The 18,825-nt window shown below is 38.8% G+C and overlaps 1 protein-coding gene across 4 annotated transcripts in view; it reads right to left on the bottom strand.

Annotated features, from left to right (window-relative positions):
* esyt2b (extended synaptotagmin-like protein 2b) overlaps positions 1-18,825 on the bottom strand; it is a 63,455-nt gene that overhangs the window by 9,331 nt on the left and 35,299 nt on the right. The window contains exons 8-18 of one of the 4 annotated variants that reach the window (XM_036125212.1): positions 14,204-14,324; positions 12,717-12,893; positions 12,414-12,496; positions 11,991-12,039; positions 9,821-9,910; positions 9,642-9,737; positions 7,573-7,674; positions 5,971-6,033; positions 3,471-3,545; positions 1,973-2,059; positions 1,734-1,883 (exon numbers count right to left, since the gene is read on the bottom strand). In XM_036125212.1, the coding sequence (XP_035981105.1) occupies positions 1,734-1,883; positions 1,973-2,059; positions 3,471-3,545; positions 5,971-6,033; positions 7,573-7,674; positions 9,642-9,737; positions 9,821-9,910; positions 11,991-12,039; positions 12,414-12,496; positions 12,717-12,893; positions 14,204-14,324 (1,093 nt within the window). The remainder of the gene's footprint in view (positions 1-1,733; positions 1,884-1,972; positions 2,060-3,470; positions 3,546-5,970; positions 6,034-7,572; positions 7,675-9,641; positions 9,738-9,820; positions 9,911-11,990; positions 12,040-12,413; positions 12,497-12,716; positions 12,894-14,203; positions 14,325-18,825) is intronic. The other 3 variants (XM_036125214.1, XM_036125213.1, XM_036125215.1) reach the window with 3 other exon arrangements.

The raw sequence follows: 18,825 nt of genomic DNA, 5'->3' as shown, positions 1-18,825 counted from the left end.
TGGTCGAATATCCAGCTTGAAGTACGCCAGCAGAAGGAAGTGGAGACACATCTATATATTTCCGCATGGGGGTATACTTAGGAAAAACTACACATATAACCTTTATAATTAATTAAAACTTGTCTACTAAATCCTTTGTTTAAAACATCAATAAAGGCATAAATGATATGATGGCTCCCTCCTTCAATTTAAATCCGAAAACTTGTAAAATTGTATGCCTGCTGCTTTCTTTTGCCAGATGAAAGGTCTTTGGCTCGACGCAAGAATCTAAATGTACTGAAACAATAAAGCAAAGTGTACTGAAACGAGAGGAGGGTTGGAGCTGGGCTCATTGGTTCAGTTGAAGAAAAATTCTGAATCCATACAGGCAATTAAACGCAGATTATAAAAAACAAATGAAATACACCAACTGCTGGCCTGGACAGGCTGCAGTTCGCCTACAGGGAGAATCGCTCCGCAGAGGACGCTGTCTCGTTAGCACTTCACTCAGCTCTGACTCATCGGCCGCATCCCAACACCTGTTAGGATGCTATTTGTGGACTTCAGCTCAGCCTTCAACACCGTGCTCCCAAACAAGCTGGCTCTGAAGCTCCTCAACCTGGAATTATCTGCACCCCTCTGCTCCTGAATCAGTGTCTTCACCAACAGACCCCAGGTGGACATCTGCCCCACTGATGCTTCTGGAACACCCCAGGGCTGTGTCCTCAGCCCTGCTCTCTTCACCCTCTTCACCCACGACTGATCTGACGACTCATCTCACAAACGTGGTGGTGAAGTTTGTGGACTTCTTCTCTGTGGTGGGTCTCATCTCCACCAATGATGAGACCCACCACAGAGAAGAAGTCCACAAACTGACACAGCAGTGCTCCAGGAACAACCTCATGCTGAACACCAGCAAGACCAAGGAGGTCATGGTGGAATACAGGAGGTCCAGGAAGACTGAATATGCTCCTCACTGCATACAGGGGGAGGTGGTGGAGCATGTGGACAGCATACATTTCCTGGGCATTCACATCTCCTCACACCTCTCCTGGTCTGTGAACACCTCCCACCTGGTGAGGAAGGCTGAACAGCAGCTCTTCATCCTAAGGGAACTGAAACAGACTGGCTTTTCTACTCAGCTGTTAATAAACCTTTTCAGAGCTACAATAGAAAGTATGGGAACTGCACAGTGCAGGAGAGGAAGGACAGGTGGTGAGGACAGAGCAGAGGATTATGGGATGCCCTCTACAGGATCTGGACACGGTTTACGCTGCACGAGTCCACAAAAGGGCTAGACTTATTGCCACAGATACTATGTGTCTTATCAGATCCTAAAGACTATTTGCACGCTTTAAGCTTCTCAGCGTATTGGTCAGTGCAATCAACTGATTTATATTAAAAAAAAGTAATTAAAATGTGGAAACATTATGGCTTGTTGTGTCTACGTGTTATATGTAATCTCTGTGCATCCTGAGCCGGTGTCTGTGTTATCTAGAAATTCACTATAGTGAAACACATAGTGACAATAAGGATTCTTGATTCTTGAAAACAACTGCGGTACTTCAGAGCCTTCAGAACGCCTGCGTATTACCCTGCTGTTTGAACTGTTTTGCTAAAACAATCCCTACGTTCAAGAAGCGATAATAGACGAGAACTTAACGAGGTTAATTTGCTGACTCTAAACATCTGTTTTGGATGAAGCCAATAACATGTGAATGACTCGGACATAAAGAATCTGAGTTTGTTTTTACCCTCAGGGCCATCTTTAGTTTGATGGAGGAGCTCGGTCCAGAGTTTTTCAGAGGAAAGCACTGAGCCAGCGTCATGTCCTCCTCCGACAGCAGCCTACTCAAAGGCACCCGTAAGACACCCAGTGTGCACTTGTGCTTATCATCCTTTACCTAAGATTAAAAAAAGAAAAAGTATTCATCCTTTATCCAATATTTCAGAACACAATCTCCCCTCTCAGATCTTTTAGCTGTAGCTTTACCTCCACTTCGAGGTCCTGCCTTGTGGGATTGTGGATGAGGAAAGGGAAGCAATCCTCCCACAGAGGCTCCCTGGTCTTGTACCGCACCTTGATAGAAAAACATATGGTCCAGCTCAATAAGTTGGAATATCATCAAAAAGTTAATTTCATTCATCCAAAAATTTAACTCATGCAGATTCGTCATACACGGCATGATATATTTAAATAGTTAATTTCTGTTTATTCGGATGATCAGAATATAACATAGAACCAACAACAAAGTTGTTTTATTTAAATAAGGAAATGTTATGTTCATGTTATCACAGACTGCAGAGTATCACAGACTGCAGAGTTGACAGATGAGAGTAAACCAGAAACTGTCATTGTTCCTTTTACAGAGTGCTTTATACAGGCATAATAATGGAAAGCTAAGTGAATAGACGATCTTGAGAGGATTCATAAGCAACATCATAAGTATCTTACCTAGGCTAAAGTAAAAACAGGATTACACCGGTTAAGCATGATGTTTTTGCACCTTTTTTCCACCACAGTTTTTCCTTCGACTCAACTTTTTGGTCATGAACAGCCAGATCTTTAACAATGGCCTTTTATGGCAGTAGCTGTCTGTTTAAAATCGGTCAAGTCAGCAGTCTTCCCCATAACCGTGTAAGCAGAAAGAACATTTCTGTGATAAACATCTATTTTTTGTTCTCATGTGACTCACAGAGCATGCTATACATGCATATTAATGGAAAGTTGAGTGGAAGGAAAACCTGTGGCAACACTGATAACTGTAATCTAATTATTTCAAAAATATTTCACTTCCAGTTTCCCTTAGTTATAAGGAATATTTATCAGAATTAGGTGAAATGAAATGTTTCACTGTTTGTAATGAATATTTTATCATTTATGAGTTTGAAAACTATGAACTTTTTATTCCAAACAAATGAGAACCTACAAGCAAAACCTACAGATTATCTGTACAAATATGTTATTACCATTACTGCACTGTTTCATAATATACAGCTTTGCCTCTCGCCTAACCAACCTCTAAGGTGTTTACTACGTCCATTAATTTTGCCCAGGCTGCTCGTAAAATTTCATCTAAAACGAACAGTTTGTCATTAAGCTGAAAGGGGTTTTAATTCAATTATTGAGGAGCTGCGAGTGTTTCAGCTCTTGAACTCCTATGGCTCACATCCATGTTGAATTAATGATGTACAACTAAATATAGCACAGTGTAGGAATGGTGACAAGTAGACTTCCTCCTCTCAGCCAAAGCAGTAACATTTCCAGAGTGAGCTGCCAAGAAATCTGCCAGTCATCAGTCCAATTGAAGACGTGACTCAAGGTAAACAAATATATATCGGTCCGACTATATCTCTGGCTATCTGCCCGCCTACCTACTTAAATATATTGAAGCTAAGTTTGACCTTGTGAAACAAATCCAAATAAAAATACCCGAAGGATGCGGAAGACGGTCGGCTTAATATTCCGGATCAGTGTTTCTAATACTCACTTTACTCTCAAGGTTTTTTTGTCCCACTGTGAACTGGACATAAGGGCTGGGCTCACTGCTGTTCTTCTTGGCCGACTATTAGACAATCAGAGAGAGAGAGAGAAAGAAAGGAAGGGGTGTTAAGTAACCGGCAGCACAGTGAAACACAAATTCAGTGACGGGCAGCAGAGTCACACTACATGCTGGAGGACACGACCAGCACACCACACAGAGGGAGTCTGCAGTTAAAACACGGGGGATGATCAGACTGGTAGGGCTGCAGGCAGACAGGCTACCGAGCTTTTTGTCTTGCCTACAGGTTAAATTTAGCACGTTGAGTTTGAATTAGCTGGGAATAAATCAGTGATCCTCACAGAAGGATCATACCCTTATTACTAAAGAGCCAGCAGCTATGAAAAGAGATTTCAACTTCTCACTAGCATATGGATTAGGATTCACAAGGCACTTCCATGCCCATTACCACAATCATTTACCATGCAGGGTTTTAGAAAATATACAAAAGAAACAGACCGGACCTAATGTAAGATCTATCAATATGATTTGCATTTGTTTTTTTCTGTAATAAGACAATATTATCTTATTAAATTCTCCAGGTTTTTCTAATTTTCCTCAAGGTTTGCCTCCTTTCTTTCTCTAAATTAGTTAAGACTTTGTTTTTTAATTATTGCATAGACATACAATAAAAGAAACTAATTTAAACTGGAGCTGCATTTATGTTCAGAGGTCTGTGTACTTCACCCACAGTTAATAGATTTAATTCTGCACCCTCTAATTTATTGACACGTGTGGGAAATGTGTGTAGCAAGCCTAAAACTAATCTTTTATTGTAGTAAGGCTTTTACATAATTCCAAGCATTAATTTAACTGAAGGTAATCAGAGTGTTTAGGAGCTCCTAATTAGTAATCCATGACTTCCTGTGTCCCTGGAGGTATGTACTGTACACAGAGGCATGACACATTTCTCTCAGCCAAACAAGCAAAACGAGCAACATGCCATTCCAGTAGGTCCCTTATTTGTTGATGATACTGCAAATATTTTCATTCAGGGCAGAGGAATAGTTAAAAAAATTTAAAACACCTGACCTCTTTGTGAAAGAAGCCAAGCCGTGTTTACCTGGCTACCACTCTGAGTGAGTAGAAATCCCCAAAGCTCGCTGTTACAGACAGAAGCGAAGAGTGACATCTCTTTGGTTTTAAGGCTTCTTGCACATCTCCACCAGGGAAGCCAATACTTTTGGAAGGCGCTGTACGCACATCTCCGATTAGTAGCCTTAGCAAAGGTGTGAACGTCATTCAAATGTATTTGAACCCTTGTGTTTCCAGGATATTGGACAATTTAACACTATTATGTTTAGAAACACAAAAAGCGAGACAAAAAAAAAACACAAACCTGATGAACCTGACCCTGGCACAAAATCATTCACAGGGCCGCGAATGGCCCCCGAGCCACACATTAAGCCCAGTTTTTGGGTCTAAAATCTAACCCTCAACCCTTATATCAACCCAGGACTGTATCAGTTTGTATTTGTACCAGGATTTAGATCCTATAAATTATATTTTGTCCTGTTTATTTCATTTCAAAATGACTTCTTATGTATTTTTTTAACAGGGATCAAGTTAAGCATAGTTTTCCTGGCAGATCTGAACATTCACACTTAAAGCTACGCAGCTGTATCTGAGCCTGAACAGGGCAAACCATTTTTTTTTTTATGTGTACCAAACTGCCTCTTGCGCAAATAAAGGTGGAGGGAGTGCCACTGTGCGAGGAACAACAGTAGGCTCAAAACTTCTTAAAATGAACAAAGAACTTCTCTTACTGGAAATGTGCAACAGCTGATTTCTAGGTAAGGGAAATGCATTATGTTTTTGTTCTGTTTCAACACATCTGCGTCGTTGCTCCTGCCAACGCTGAGTGTGGCAATCATAGCTGTGTGAGGAGGTCAACAGGCCTGTTTCCCAATCCAGCTGGAGCTGTTAAACAGTGTTCTTGTATTTACTTGCCCTGTCTGAATTAAGATGGTGCACATTTCCTCAGAGAGGCATAGGAAAACTACACAAAAAAAAAAAAGCTGACCAACAGGTCTGACAATCTTATCATCAATCCCTAGAAATTCCAAGATTGTCACGTTCCTGATTAGCATCATGCATGCACACGTAGCTGGCTTGCTCTTCGGGTTCGCCGTCGACAAAAAAAAAAACAGCTAAAAACAAGCAGAGAAGTAATAATCATAGCAATGGTGATTTCTTTAAAAATGAAGAGTTTTTGTGCAATACAAGACATCTGCATGCATTTGGGAGAGTTAGGAAACGTGAAACGTGATTCAGCATTCAGGGAACAGCAGGGTATATAGCACAACCAGGCCATAAGCATTGTCATGCACAATTTCACTTTGACTCCTGGGTAACCATCACACAACAGTGGGTGGCCGGCACAAGTAGCGGACCGGCATTGCAGTGACAGGGTGTGATCTTGACATGCAGACCATTCCTCCCACGTTACCTTCAGGGCCTTAAAGACTGAGACTTGCTTTAAGCCATCATAGCTGATATCTGACAGGTTGCTCTTTAAGCCACATGGAGATTTGAGGGAGAAAAAATCACACCCATGGTTAGTCTGGTTGAGTCAGCATGGTCACGGGGAACAAGAAAAGCCTAAAGAATTCCAGATGCGAATATCAAAGTATGATATAAATTCATTGCAAACAGAGTGATAATGTTCCAGAGCTTGTTTATATCATTTTGATGATTATGGCTTACAACTAATGTAAACATAAACTGCACTTTCTTTAAAACTTAGAATCATTAATGAGATAAATAAATAAAAAAACAATTTTAATACAGAGTTATTGTTATGGCCACAAAAGTTCATTACTAAATATCCTAGCTAATAACGTGCATCCAAACGCTTTTTCCTTCCACTCAATTTCCATGGAATGCTGGGTTGAAGGAAATCGTTTGCCAGTAAAGAGCACAAATTCAATAGGGGTAAATGCAACCTTGAGAAGATTATGACAGAAAGTCTATTTAGTAGTTTGGGAGGTTTTGGAGGGTAACACTGGCTGTCCGACTGATAAGTCATCGATACTCTCTGTAAGCCACAGCAGACATTGGTGCTGTATCCAAGGCCTTACTCCTGGCTTAAGCCATTGCTTATGGCCATGTTATGGTCCATAAAATCACAGAGAAACCAGATGATAGTTGTCCAGCTGACAGCAATCGATATCCTCCATCACAGTTTTTTTTTTTTTTTTTGCAGATAAAGAAAGGGCAAGCTCAGCCTGGAGTCACTGACTCAAGAACCACCACTCAGACATAACCAGGGTACAGCCTGCATCTGCACAGCACAATAGCATTCTTTTCACTAGGCCACCATTTCTGTATTAAAACTGATCCTCATTGGGCTAACGTAATGTTCTACTTGTTTGAGAAAACAAAGTTTTCATTACATTTAAGCAATAATCATTAGAATTAACAGAAACAAGTGGACTAAATATGCACGTCTCGTTTTACTTTTGGAAACAAATTCATGAAAAATGTACTTTTGGGTTATAATCTGGTTAATTGAGAAGCATCTTCGGGAAGCAATTACGGCTGATAAGTGTGGGTAGCATGTTTAACCAGTAATGGGGGGATGATCCTTTTGACATTGCGGGGATCTAACAACGACAGTAACGAAAGCATTACCCACAGGGAAGACCAAGAGGAGCTAATTTAAGACCCCGTATGGCCGCGTCAACGAGCTGCAGGCTTTGTGTACCTGAACACAAATCTCCACATGAGCACAGACAGATCATTAGAAACTCTGCCAGCAGTATGTGTGCTGAAGCTACCTCGCTCCAGCTTTGAACCGAGCACCTCCTGTGGCAAAATAATACCGCCATCTAACAAAGAAACAAGTAGGGGCTCCTTGGATGGCTGCATCCTGTGGTTTCAATCTATCTTTTTTCATGTTAATGGTTAATGGAATTTAGTTTTTTTTTCACAAGAAAAAGCTTGCAGCCAACACATGCTCTGAGATAAAACTCCTGTTACGCTTCAGTCCATGTCAACACACAGTGCTAATGCTAGTGTTACGAAGATTCAGAAGCACCGGAGGACTCACAAAATTTGCACTACACTCTGATGTATCGCTCTCACAAAAGATAAGGCCAGAAGCTCTCCTCTCACTCAAGTTTCCACAGCCTAAGCTGCCTGTGAAGACACCCTTGGGTGGAGAGGGAAGAGAATAAAGGGGAGACAGTGAGATAGTTCAGTGCGACTCTTGCATTTCTGACACAATTATGTAAACCCATTTGGTAAACTAAATCAAGGACAAAACGTGGGTTTTACTGTTCATTTTGCTAAAGAAAACCTCAGAAGATGCATTTAAGAGCTACAGGCTTTGTGCGCTGAAGGTTCACATTTAACAAGAACAGCCACAAATGTGTTTGTCAGACGGAGTCCTTGAGCGGCATACACTAAATTACAGAATTTTCTAAATCTAAATTGTGTTTGCAGTTCTTGGTAAAACTATTTATGCTCCTTGAATATGTTTTCACATTTTGTTATATTACAGTATCCATCTTCAATCTATTATAGTTTGATTTTATGAATACAAAGGAATATAAAGGAGCACATATTCATGAGTAAAGGGGGAAAAAAATGAAATGGTTTCACATTTATTACAAATAAACATCGGAAAAAGTGTGAAGTGCACACATTTTGAGCCACACTATAACTCCCATAAATGAACTAGTAAAGTAGCTTTATTTGAATAGACTTTTGAAATCCATCATTTTCTTTCTTATTCACGATTATGCATGCCTGTGCTGGTCTTATACGTAAAATCCCCATAAAATACATTGAGGTTTGTAACATAACCAGACGTGGAACTGTTCACAAAAGGTGAATACGGCTGCAATACTCAGGATACAAGATTTTACTGCAGGCTCCGACTGTTTCTTTAATATCATAATCATGACAAATAAAAAGGATCTACATTTCTGCTCTTTCAGTTTAAAAATCCATTTGTCCTATATGTTTTTTATGGATTGAAACTGACACAATAAAAGTGCTTATTTGCAGCCCTGCATGGGTTTTTATATAAAACTGGTATCAAAGAATGAAAAGTTTATTTGCTCTGACGTGACTTACTTGGTTGTTTAAATGGTAATGGGTAAAAGACATAAAACTCTATACAAAAATAAAATGAAATCTTCAGAAAAATATTGTACCTTCATAATGTGAGCTTTCTTCACAAACATTTTAGTCTGTGATTTGGTCAAAAGCTGTGTCTAGGTTTCTGGTTTCACGCAGAAGTCAGAATATGTGACTAAACATGTGAGTGTAAATCTAATTTCAAACAAACAGATGAAGTCAAAGTAAATAAATACTGTACTGTGAAAAACATAAGGGTGGCATTAGTCACATTTCCATCAACCTTTTTTAATGCACATTTTCGCTCAGTATCGCATTAGAGGGGGTTGATGGAAACGGCAAAAATTTGAATTAACTCACTAAAGTTTGCAAAAAAGGTTTTACGCTCGCTTGAGGTGGTTTTTTGACTTTTTCAAAAAACAGTAAGTGCGCTAGCGAAGAGATGGAAACACATTTGTCGAATCAGTTCTGACGACGCGAACGTTTACCGCACATGACTGATCAGCGTTTTCTGCTGATCAGTCATGTCGTCTTCCTGGATGAAACAGGGCAGGAAGCAACAACAGGTACGTGTGGACCGAGCATCTCTAAGTCTCATCAGTAGAAAAAAAAAATTCGCCACAGATTACTGATCTGTGGTCCGTGCTAGTTTGCAACCTCTACTTCCTGTTTATTACAGCCAATGTCAATGTATGCCAACGTTCTGCCGTGTGTCTCCTGGTTAATTCCCTACAAACCAGTAAAAGGAAAAATGTCTGATGTGTATTTTCTTATTTGCGATATTTTAAAAGTTTGTTCGAAATTTGCATGACAATTGCATGGAAACATAGCTATTGTGAAGGAGTAGTGAGAAAACCCGTAATTCATATGTAAAAAAGCATTACACCAGCAGATCCTCGAAAAACTGGTCCAATCTTGGTAAATGAAGTGTGTATTCTTTAGATAAAAAAAGAACAACAAAAGCAATACGGCAAAATATTCAACTAGAGCTGTTTAATCACCATCATAAAAAAGGAGAACATTTTAGTGTCTTACTGGCAAGTTCTTAGCTGAGTCCAGAAAGACCACCAACAGCGCTGACGAGAGTCCGTCTCTTGTTGGGCTTCTGTCTGCACGCACACATCTTAAAACCTGAGCGAATACAGGAGTATACATACATCAACGCGCCATAAACACAGTAGGTACAGAAGCAGCAAGAGTTAGTGAGTAGTTACCTGGTCCAGCTTTTCAGGAGTGGAAAACAGAGACAGCCACTCCAGTTTTAAGTGCAGTTTCCCTGTAGGTGCTTCTTCAAGTTCAAACCACTAAAACAACAATCAAAAACAGGCAGAAAACACTTTTTATGTGTGTGATACACAAACCAAAATGGCTAATAATCTCCTGTCAGGCTCTGCTCTCAGAATGGCACAAATACTTTGTGAACTGCTCTTATTTCCCTTTTCAGTAAATGGAAGAAAACTGAAAGCTCCCAGGTTTTTTTTTCTCCCATTAGCTCATCATCCAACACATTATTTATTTATACTTTTATTGTTAGTTTTGATAAGTTAAATGAACCTTAGGGATCCAGTCTTTTCATATGGTAAATGGTGTGTTTATATGGGAAATTAGACCAGGGAAGCAGTTTTTCCAGTTGTAGGTAACCCAACAGGATTTGGATCAGGCTCTTGTTAAGTATTACGAGTAAAAAACAATGAATTTCAATGTATTCCAACACTAGAGGAACAAGTCCAACCGTAGATATTGCACAGTAGCCTACCGTGTGTTTGATTAATCGAACAGCATACCAACCTTCAGAAATAAAAATATACAGTTTATTCAGGGCTCTCAACTTTCATGCATTGACCGTGTGACACATATTTCCCACGCAATTCCACACGCAAAAAAAAACAACAAAGCCCATCTGAGCTGCGGATGATCTGTTCACAGCGATGTCCGTTCAGAGCTCAGTCTAAACCCCGCCTACAGCGGAGCTGTTTCAGCTTCTTTCACAGCTTGTGGCCATCCGAAATTCCTCCTGCTGCAGTTTGTGTTACCAGAGCAGCAGGAAGTGCGATCAGAGTTATAAATAATTTTGGTCTTCATGTTTTTTCAGTGACTATTTGTACATTGGGGGTCTGTTTCATTTGATCCATTCATACGGGTCTATGTAGAAATAAAATATGCTTTACAAGAATAAAGCAGACAGCTGGAATGGACTCAGGAAGGTGGAGTTTCTGTAGCAGATGGCAGAATTTCTGGAGATGAGCGACAATCAGAGCATGTTGTGTTTTGGTCAGAAATCTGGAAACGACCAAAGAGCCATTTACCTGTGTAGAAGGTGAAATATTGAGCTTAAATGTTTGTGAATGGAGTTTAAACAGATGTGATTTTCCTTTTATTAGCTAGTCTTGGTTTGTTCAAACAATAACAGGAGAACAGTTGTGTCTTTTTCTGTTTTAACCCACTAACTGAACAATAAAGTGTAAACACTCTTCTTTTACTTTTTAACAAAAGTAAAACACCTCTACTTCCATGTCTTGGTGTCTAGTCGGATATAAATGAGACAGAGTTGACTGGAACCGCTCTTCCTGCGTCGCTCCCAATGCAGGGGGTACAAATTACATCTCAAGTGATGGACATAATCTCACACTTCACTTTCCATAGAAGTTGAGAGGTCTGGGTTATTATATGCATCACTTTGCTTTAAAGCCAACTTCAGAAGTTATTACAAATAATTTGTCCATCTTGAATTTGTTAATACTAACCTCCAAGTACAGATGGAAAGGACCGTGACAGCAACTCCGGTAAGATAGGCTAAGATAAATTAGCTTATAATCTAGCATTGGTTAGCTTAGCCAGCTACCACAAAAAAGATGACAGTTAAAAGAAATATAATTTAAATGTGAGTAGGCCTACAGGAAAATAAACTAACTTTTTATTACTATTTAGTTGAATATGTTTTATCCTTATAACACATTAACTGATTGCTGACGAGTGGCATAAAAGAGCCTGAGGCAATTAGTTTAGTTTTCCAATTTCCAAAATACATTTAGATCCAGTCTTGTTCTTGATATTAGCTGGAGAATAGGAGAAAGGTGACATCAGCGAGAAATAGCAGTGGGTTCATGGGGGAAGGAGTGTAAACCGATGCTTTTAGCGCTGCTTTTTATCAGGCAGAAAAAAGCTGTGGACATAGACCTAAATGTGTTCATCAATGGTTGAAATGAATCATTTCTGACAGATTCGGGGTGACCGAATCCTCCACTTTAAATTTTTGCCCTGAGGTAAACCGACCAGCATCCGTTTTAAATCTTTTCTTTCTTCTGCAAGTACAGTAAATAATATTCATACATTTCTTAAATATACAATCTATATAAAGAATTAAAATAAGAAAACACAAGTTACCTCATCAACTTTCTGTTCATTGTAGACCTTGGTCAAATCAATCAGGAGGCTGCAAATAATGGCAAATAATCATTGAAAATCCAAAGCAGAAAACAGCAGACGGAAAATCAGGCCAATTAATTATAACACAGGGATGCGGATATTGATTTGCTGTGGAGTGTTACAGCACAGAGTGCAGAGTTATAGCCTTGGCGCAAACAAATCTATGAAATTTACTCTTGAGACAGTAACTGTGGGATAATACTTCTGGTTCATTATGACTATAAGCTCTGCAAGAGAAGAATGTTAATGAATAGCTGCATTTCTAAGAGTTGTGTTCATATTTTATCCATTAGCTGAACAGATGAGGTGCGACAGATCATGTGTCACTTTAAAGGATGTGTGATAAGAACACAGCAGGGCAGGCAAATAAGGGCTGCTCACCTTCCAAGGAAATCGTCTTTGTCTGGATCTTCATCAAACAGCTCAATCTCAAGATGTTGACCAGTCGGCTCGTACACGAGAGCCTGAGGGACACAGAAAGATTCAAAGAATTGGGTAAAATGGCCAGTCAGTAGGTAAAAAAACATCTGGCACTACTAATGTTTGGAAAATAAAAAGGAGCTTCGTAATTAGTGAACTTCTAGCAGAGGAAACTAATAATGTGAAATAAATCGAAAACAGTGTTTTCCACGAGATTATAAGATTAGAAAATCTCTCTGCTTTGAAGTATCCTGACGTCCTCACCTCATAAACCTCATTCCACTTGGGATGGAGGCTCTCCTTAATCGTCTTGCTATGGAACATTTGGTTGCTGACATGCAAGATGCCATATGGGTCTGACTTTCCCTTAATGAGTCCACCCAGAAATTGATCCTTCCCTTCCAGATCCTGAGCCTCGAGGAAGTGAATCCTTAGCACTCCCTGTGGAGATATGCAGAGCAGAGGGATAAACTGTGTTACCGTTAAATGAAGTTATGGGAGTTACTTATTAATATTACATTTCAATGTAGAGAGACTAACTTTTGGAGAAGTTCAAAAGGAGGTTAAATAGGATACCTGAGCTAGCAACTCCTCGAGATTGGGAACAATGAAGAGTGGATTTGATTCTTCCAACACAAACATTGTGTGCACATGACTGGTGAAACATAGATTATGTCAATAAATGTGCGTACCAGTCCTATTCAAAATGGAAGTGGGGAAATAAAGCTGCTGCTATATTTTACATATATTTGAGTTGTTTGTCACTTGACAAGATTAAAAGTCCTGAGAGTGTTTAAAGATGCAGGAAGAGGTAAAGCCATGTTTACATTATTTGCGGTGTTGTTCCTAAATGCAGCAGACTAATAGTGACTCAAAGTCAGTATGAAAATGATTATGCTCATGATCTTTTAACCACTGGATGGTCATGTGGTTGTGAGGCTTTCCTCTGACCAGCCCAAAAGTCAGTCCTGTCAATTAGCTGGGTTTTCAGTACCAGAGCCAGAGGAAATTGAAAGAACTGGTTCTAATTAAGCGCTACCACCAGTTTAACAGTAGAACCGGTTTGGTTAAATAAAAAAGTTAGAAAAAAAGCACCAGAACGGTTTTCGCAAATGAAATATGACTTCAAGCTAACTGAGAAAAATGGCTTACTTTTAAAGCTGCAGTTGATCTCATCTCCTTAATTTTTACACAGAGCCCATGCAACACAGTTGTTATGGTGCTGCTGTCCAAAATGTTTTCAGACATACTTACATAAAATGTACAAAGGAACAGAATCATTCCAGTAAATAAAGGTTTGCATGTCTCATTTTTACTATTTCATATGTTGTTTCTATAACATTAGGGTGAGTGATAAGGAATCACACTAGATATTGAAAAATAATTTATTCCATTTTATGGTAATTTTTCAATAAATAAATTATCAATCTGAATAAAAAATTTTACTGACAAGAGTATTATTATTATCATGTTATAAACAGTTTTTAAAAATCCCTTTGTAATAGTTCCTACAATAATGCCAACGTGTAATATTTGAAGCAGGAAAAAAAAATCTAATCAAACTAAAGTCAACTTCCAATCTTGCTGCGAGTAAAAAAAGTCTGACTTCTCTGAAAATTTTCTTCCAAAGAGCCTGAAGCACTTTCACTTTCTGATGGAGATTAGGGCTCAACGAGCCCCCAGCTCAGGTTGAGTACAGCGTCTTAGATTTAGAGGAATGACTGCGTTCAATAAAAAACTTGCTTTAGTACCTTAGGCATTGGAAATCGTAGCTTGGCCAGGTCCTCCTCTCCAACCAGAGGGATAGTGATTCGGTTGGGTAAAACCAAATAACTGTAGATTATGTCTTGAATCACATTGTTAGAGAAGCCGCTGCAAGGACAGGAGAGGTGGAGAGAGAGAGATGGAGACAAAGGAAGATAAACAGATTCAAACACTTATTATTACTTAGGGTAGGAAGAGTACACTAAGTGTATATATATATATTCCCTTACAGTCTGATTATTGAATGATATATAGGAAATGTGACCAGAGTTTCAACTTGTTGATGCTGCTTCGAGATGATCCACTAATATTTTAGAGATGTGCAAGTATTAATATGTGTCGCTGCCCCCGGTTATTTAACTTCTCCAAGCAGCTTACCACTATAAACACCCTCTAAGGATGACTCAACTTCAGAGTTTAGCTTAACCGTTTATTCTAATACGGCAGAGAAATTATCACAAGGTTACAGCGCTGGACTGTCCCAACTCAAAACCAAATGCTCTTTTCCTAAGCTTAGACACAACTCTCTGAGGGGGGTTGGTCTCCTTACGGGATGTCTGAAGAAGGAATGTGTCTTCATGGAGACGTTATGTTTTCCCAGCGTGTGATATTTTGTGGGTGTCTTGAGCTGACTAAGTTAATGCGCGTCTCTAAATCACAGGGAGAGCTGTTTCCATTAAGAACTCCACACAGCCTTTATCTAATTAGACTAGCTTTAAGATTTAGCGAAAAGATTACATAAATTAAACAAGCCATAAAAAAAATTTATGACAACAACAGTGAAGTAACCACGCAACATTACTCACTGTCATTCTTTTATTTCGCTAGCTTCCGAGGCAAAATTGGAAAATCACAATCACTGCTAGAGAAATATAATTAGCATGAATTTTCATCTAACTGTCAGACTTTTCCACTACGATAGATGGTTGTTATTACCAAGCGAGTGTCCATGTAATACGATGTGTCTATCGTGATGAAAATTATTGCTCCAGACACCAATTAGATGTGACCCCGAAAAAGGGCTCTGGAGGGATTTCTCTGCCTTAATCAGCCAAATAGGAAGAAATGCAACACGGGCTGCAGGAAACAAGATAAGGTTGCAATCAGCACATGGCATGTAGTCAAACAGAACAGGAATCCAGCCATATGAAAGGGTGCCTCAGCTTGGTAAGAGCCTGCATGTAATCGGTGTTATCAATTTTTGGAGAAGTTGTATTTGTGGCGTCTTGTTAAGTTAGACCCAAGATGTTTTTCTTTCTGTCAAAGCTATGAAAATCCACTTAAAACAATGAAGACCGCGCTCAGCCAGAACTGATCTCATGACAAAAATTAAAAAAGCCAAATAAGCATACAGGGTTCATACAAGCATCTTCAAAGCAAGTCTGATCAGGTAAAGAAACAAAAAAGTTAACTCATTTAGCTGATGTGTGCTAAATAAGAATTCACTGCAATAATTTCGAACAAGGATTAGCATAAATGCAACTAAATATTGGTGCATCATAATAATAAATTAGAATAACATGGAAAAGTTGAGATGTTTGTGTTTCATTTAAAAAAAGTTAAATTTATATAGATTATAGATTAATTACACAAGGTGACATGTTTTGATGATCTTGGCTTACAGTTAATGAAAACGCAGTAGCTATGTTCACAAGGACAAAAGTAATTGGAATAAAGGGCTGATTGGAATAAAAATGCGTTAAATAAAATAACCAGTCAGAATATTGTGATCAGTTTAAACTCAATGAAATTATATTCTGAATGAGAGGGGTGATTTATGCCGATTGAATATCCGATCAACTCGCATATAAACGCTTGTCAGGCTCAAGTTATTGCAAATGTGGAGAACTGACCTGAGTACGCATGTGCGCCCGAAGTAAACGTGACGTATTTCCTCCTTATTAAGTCAGAAAACAACTTTTCTATTCAAAACATTAAAAGAGCTCAAAATTATTATTTATTGAGTAACGTCTCAACTGTAATTAGAACCTCATGCAAGTCCATCCTGGGTGCTCAGGAGAAAAACAAATTTGTATAGTACTGCTTAGTTTGCAATTTTGTGTTGTTCAGCAAAGACGGAAGTTCTTCTTCTTCTGTGTTTTTTATATAACTTTGATAACTGTGCATGTCAGAGTAGTTATATTCTGAATAAAGCCAGGGGCATATACACGCACATTATGATCGGATTAACTGATTGTGTGCCCATATAAATGATACAATCCGATTATTTAATCCGAATACATTTCAACCCAATTTTGAAATTTGGCGCATGTAAACATAGCTAATGTTAACTTCCCCAAGAGATTTAACATTCTATAAGACAAATATAAAGGATTGTTAATGTAGAAACTCACTCCTGTGTTAAAGCACTCTTGAATCACACTCACAAGCTGAATACATCCATACCGCGTTGTACTGATGTAGCAGTTCAGTCAAGAAGAGTACAATCAAAGCTCTGAATAGTAGACAGTCATACTTTTCAACAGGTTAACATTTCTGTATAAAAAATGTTTTCTTGGTCTCATGCAATATTACATGTGTGTGAATGAGAGGGAATGGGAGCCGTGAGGTTAAAGGGGGCAGAGATGAAGAAGGTGGAGGATTTTCAGTACTTAAGGTCTACAGTACAGAGCAACTGTGGGGAATAGCGATGAAGAAACACATCCATGCAGATTGCAACAGATAGAGAAAAGTGTCAAGTGTGTTGCGTGATAAAAGGGTATCTGGGAGATGAAAGGAGAGGTGTACAAGACGGTGGTGAGACCAGCGATGTTGTCTGGTTTAGAGACAATGGCACTGGGGAAGAGACAGGAGGCAGAGTCAGGGTAGGAGTGATGAAGATGTTGGGGCTCTCTTTGAGAGTGACGAGAGTGGTTAGGATCAGGAATGAGTTCATCAGAGAGACAGCTGAAGTTAGATGTGTTGTATATAAATCCAGAGAACCCAGACTGAGATGGTTTGGATACATACAGGGTAGGGATGGTGAATACACTGGTAGAAGGAAGGCTGGAGCCCCAGAGGAAGACCAAAGAGGAGGCTTATGGATGGAGTGAAAGAGGACATGCAGGTAGTTGGTGTGAAAGAAGAAGATGCAGAAAATATGGATAGATGGAGACAGATGACTCACTGTGGGCTGAAAGAATACGAAGAAGGTCTCGTGCTATATACTCGATTTTCTGAGAAACTGAATTTTAGATTTTCCTTATGAAGGCTTAAATAAACAAAATGAATATAAAATTGTATGATTTTAGAATGTGCATTTAATTTTTTAAATAAAATTACTAAAGTGAATAGACTCTTCGATGATGTTATGATTTATTAGGCTGCACCTGCACTTTCTGCATGTTTATTCAGAGTAGTATAAGCAGGCACAGCGAATGCCAGGATGAGCAAATTATACAACAATATAACCACTTCATAACAGTCAGTAGTAATGTTGAGAATTTTTTTAAATAAAACTCCCCCCATATATGAGAATAAAAACAAGCTTTAGTGTTACAAGCTTGTCAAACTGGTTGAGCGGCCATGGAGGGGGGATCCAAAAAGTAGAAACACTAACAAGTCCAAAATGAAATCAATGGAAGCCACTTCTTTTCATTTTGTGGCCAAGAAGTGTTACAAACCAAACAAAAAACACCAACAGCCAACAACCTGAACAATGAATTGCAAACTACTTAAATACAAACAAGTCTAAACCTTGAAGAGATCTTTACTAGGGCTGCTACAAATGAAGATGGAAAATATAACAATATTTACATTAAATAAGGAGCAACGTAATGAATACAAACTCAAAATACCTTAATCACATTCCAATAATTATTGCAATATCTATATAGAAGGCTGCATCTTTCTAAAACCACCCCCTCGTTAATCCGTTTCTTATCTTGTACCATCCCTGGACCAATAAATTGTGCGCAAACCCCTGGGGACTGTGGGAAAAGGCAGAAGTAGGTAGTTACCTGCATGATTTGGGCCTATTTTAGCTACTCAGGAAGGTTTGCTTGTATGTTGTTGTAGTTAAAATCAATCATCTATAGAAATGCTAAATAATAAACTTATTGTTTGTTAAACTTTTACAGAGGGAATGCTAAAATGAGGCAATTTAACTCCATGAAAAGACACGCCCAAACACATACACACATTCTGAGCAAACAGAATAAACTATCCGACAAACAATTTGCTGCATTGTTATTCAACTCTGATTTAGATATGCATTCTCCACTAAGATAAACAATTAAGGATCTGCAATATAAATGTAACAGTGGCTCATTGTTGCAAATACTTTCACAGTTACAACACTACTACTGAAGGAAGTGTGAGGTCTGATCCGAATAGTCTAAACAGGACAAAAATCTGTAATTTGATTCTCTGGTAAGAATTGCTCCCTGATTTTCAAATTGCAAGTAAGATAGTAATCATAATATGATAAAGGCATTTTTTTGGAAACGAAAACAAAACTCAACAAAAACACAAAAAAACAACAACAACAGCAACTTCAATTTAAAGGCTTAAAAACGCATACAGATTTGCTGTTGTTTTAAAACGTTGTGATAATTAATAATTAAATCTCCAGGATCATAAAACTCCTGCACTTGTTCAGGTGATGTGC

The sequence above is a fragment of the Fundulus heteroclitus genome, chromosome 21, assembly GCF_011125445.2.
Source record: "Fundulus heteroclitus isolate FHET01 chromosome 21, MU-UCD_Fhet_4.1, whole genome shotgun sequence".
NCBI lineage: Eukaryota > Metazoa > Chordata > Actinopteri > Cyprinodontiformes > Fundulidae > Fundulus > Fundulus heteroclitus.
The sequence above is the reverse complement of the archived record's forward strand: the minus strand, read 5'-3'. Positions and strand labels throughout refer to the sequence as shown.